At 37.4% G+C, this 2659-nt stretch overlaps 1 protein-coding gene across 1 annotated transcript in view; it reads left to right on the top strand.

Annotated features, from left to right (window-relative positions):
- The window catches only part of LOC110287676 (prostate and testis expressed protein 4-like), a 5817-nt gene extending 3413 nt beyond the window's left edge, over positions 1-2404 (top strand). The window contains exons 2-3 of the mRNA XM_021154235.1: positions 1669-1779; positions 2097-2404. Coding sequence (XP_021009894.1) covers positions 1669-1779; positions 2097-2218 — 233 coding nt within the window. The 3' untranslated portion in view covers positions 2219-2404. The remainder of the gene's footprint in view (positions 1-1668; positions 1780-2096) is intronic.
- Positions 2405-2659: the final 255 nt, after the last annotated feature.

Raw genomic sequence — 2659 nt, 5'->3', positions numbered from 1 at the left:
TCCTTCCTTCCTTCCTTCCTTCCTTCCTTCCTTCCTTCCTTTCTTTCTTTCTTTCTTTCTTTCTTTCTTTCTTTTTTCTTTCACTGTCCACCTACTGGTTGTCCCTCACACAGTTCTTTTTCCATGCTCCACACACTGAATCTTTAGGTATCTTCCTACACTGCTTTATCAAGTTTTTGCAGGATTAGACACATCCTCTCCCACTGTTCAGTAGATTCTTACTCCTTTGGACTGAGTAAACTAATGAAAACAGGAAGGGTTAATTTTATGTCAAGAGTTTTGAGATTTCCTCCATCATAATGGGAGGATACAATGAAACAGAGCTTTTAAAGTCATGGCAGGAAGCACAGCTGAGTAAACTAGGGAGTGACCAAATGAGCTTCAGCTCCCAAAGAACCATGCCCAGTTACCTACTTCCTCCAACTATACTCTGCTCCTCAACATTCTCCCACAATTTAGGATTTTGTCAAGTGTTAAAATGTACTATTGCAATGAAATATGGTTTAGGATGGAGACATGTGTTTCTTGTCCTTCTAGAGAGATACACAGTTTAGCTTTACTTTTAGTAAATAATTTTAAGGTGGGGATGCTTGGGGTATTTTTAAAAATATATTTTCAGTATATTTTATGTATACCCTAGAATACATAGATAATGATAGATATATCACTAGATTATAATGCTCGAGTTCCTGACATAAAAATTTGCACTATGTTTCCAACTAACTTGTGCACATCTACCCATTTGCCTTAAATCATCATTACTTATAAGTGGATAAACTCTTGGATCATACAAAGAAAATCACATTTGTCATTAGGGGTTGTTAGCAGCATTTGTAAGGGTGGTTTGTGTGAAGCAGGGAGAGTAGAATATAAACCCATGTCACAAAAGCATCCTCGAAATTGGATGCAAATCAAGACCTCCTGGGCTCCATATAGGTTCCGATGCAATAATCTTGGAATGTCTGAGATGAAAAGTTAAAATAATGTACTCCACTTTTTTTCCTCCCTCAACATTGCTCTTAACCCTTAAAGCTAAGTTTGTCATAGCTTCTGATGTCACCTCAATGCCCTGCCTCTCCTGCCCTGTTACTACCTGTTACTACATGGAGATTCCTGGATCATTTCTCAGCTTGGTATTAACACTTGGTGATACTTGTTTCTTGAAAAGAAAGAAAGTCAGGCTAAGCAAGGTAGGAGCATCAGCAGAGAATGTAACCTCAATGTGCTCAGAACATCCCATTGTTATTCTGTCCTCTATGCCCTCCAACACACAATTACCCAGATCTAACCTACATGTCCATATCTCCAGTAGTCAACTCAAGTCCTTGCCTAGAGAAGTCCTGCCTAGAAGACAGCATATTGACAGCATATTCATCTCTTCCCAATGAGATCTATTTGTTGTTATACTCAAACTACATCTGAATTCTCTCTGTTTTTATTTCATCTTCAAATATAAGTAGGTACTAACTAGTTAATATAAATAGTGCTGTTATTGTCTTGATCCATCTTCTAGCTTAATTCACAGAGCTAGGTTAAATACCAGGTGATGGAGTAAAAAGACAGTCTATGTGTAACACTGAAGCCTCTCTTTGATCTTGAAATCAACTATTCCCATAGCCCCATGGTTCTTCCTAAAAATCCTACTCTCTCCTTATCCAACAAATACAGGTCTGATCTGTAATGTCTGTGAAAAGTCACAAGATTCAAAATGTACAATGTTACAACGCAGATGCTTTGCAAAACCTGGTGAATCATGCACTACCGTATCATACTTTCTTGGTAAGTGGGGCTGATACAGACTCCAAAAATGCCTTCAAAAGACTTTTCCTCCTGTTAGTGACAAAGAATGTAACATTATCTATCCCTGCTAACTGGTAAGGCAGTAAATACATTTGAGAAGGGAGGAAAAGAGTACTTTCAAATTTACCAGTGAGAGGCTTGGCATCCAGAATCAGAGTCAATAAGGGAGTGTGACCTCCGAAGGGAATGAGGAAGGGGATCTAGTGTGAAGGGGTTTTCCTCTTGGTGATGACTTTTAGAATGTTGTATTATAATAGATTCCTCTAGCATACATAAAGAGGCTTCTTTATTTTTAGGATCAAGACATGTCTTCTCAAGGCAAGGGTGCTTGCCTCAGTGCAAGGAAACACAGTATAACAGAGGAAAGAAGTTGATTTCTGTAATGTGCTGTGAACAAAACTTTTGTAATAGCTTCTAGATGGAGAAGAATCACTTGAAGATCATCTTGTGTTCAAGATCAAACTTACAAATGAATCAAGACGAGGAACTTGCTTTCCTACTTGATTTCCATGCTGGCCGGAGATCCCTGAGATAGCAACAGAGGCTGTGTCCTCATTTCAGTGAAAGACTTCTTGACCACACCATTAGACCACTGCAAAAAAAACAAAACAAAAAAAAAAAAAACAAAAACAAAAAAAAACAAAACAAAACAAAACAAAAAAACCAAACCAACAAAAAAAAAAAAAAAACCAAAAACAAAAATCAAACACAAAAAAAATCAATTCCATGCTTACCATGTTATTTTGCTTTTCCAGTTTGCAATGTCTAAGCCTTTTAATAGTGTCCCAAGGATTTTTATTTTAATCTCTAGAATCAATGGATGTTGCAGTAACTGGCAAAAGAGACATTGGTGATGTGA

This window comes from Mus caroli, unplaced genomic scaffold (genome assembly GCF_900094665.2).
Source record: "Mus caroli unplaced genomic scaffold, CAROLI_EIJ_v1.1 scaffold_11569_1, whole genome shotgun sequence".
NCBI classification, from domain to species: Eukaryota; Metazoa; Chordata; class Mammalia; order Rodentia; family Muridae; genus Mus; species Mus caroli.
The sequence above is the reverse complement of the archived record's forward strand: the minus strand, read 5'-3'. Positions and strand labels throughout refer to the sequence as shown.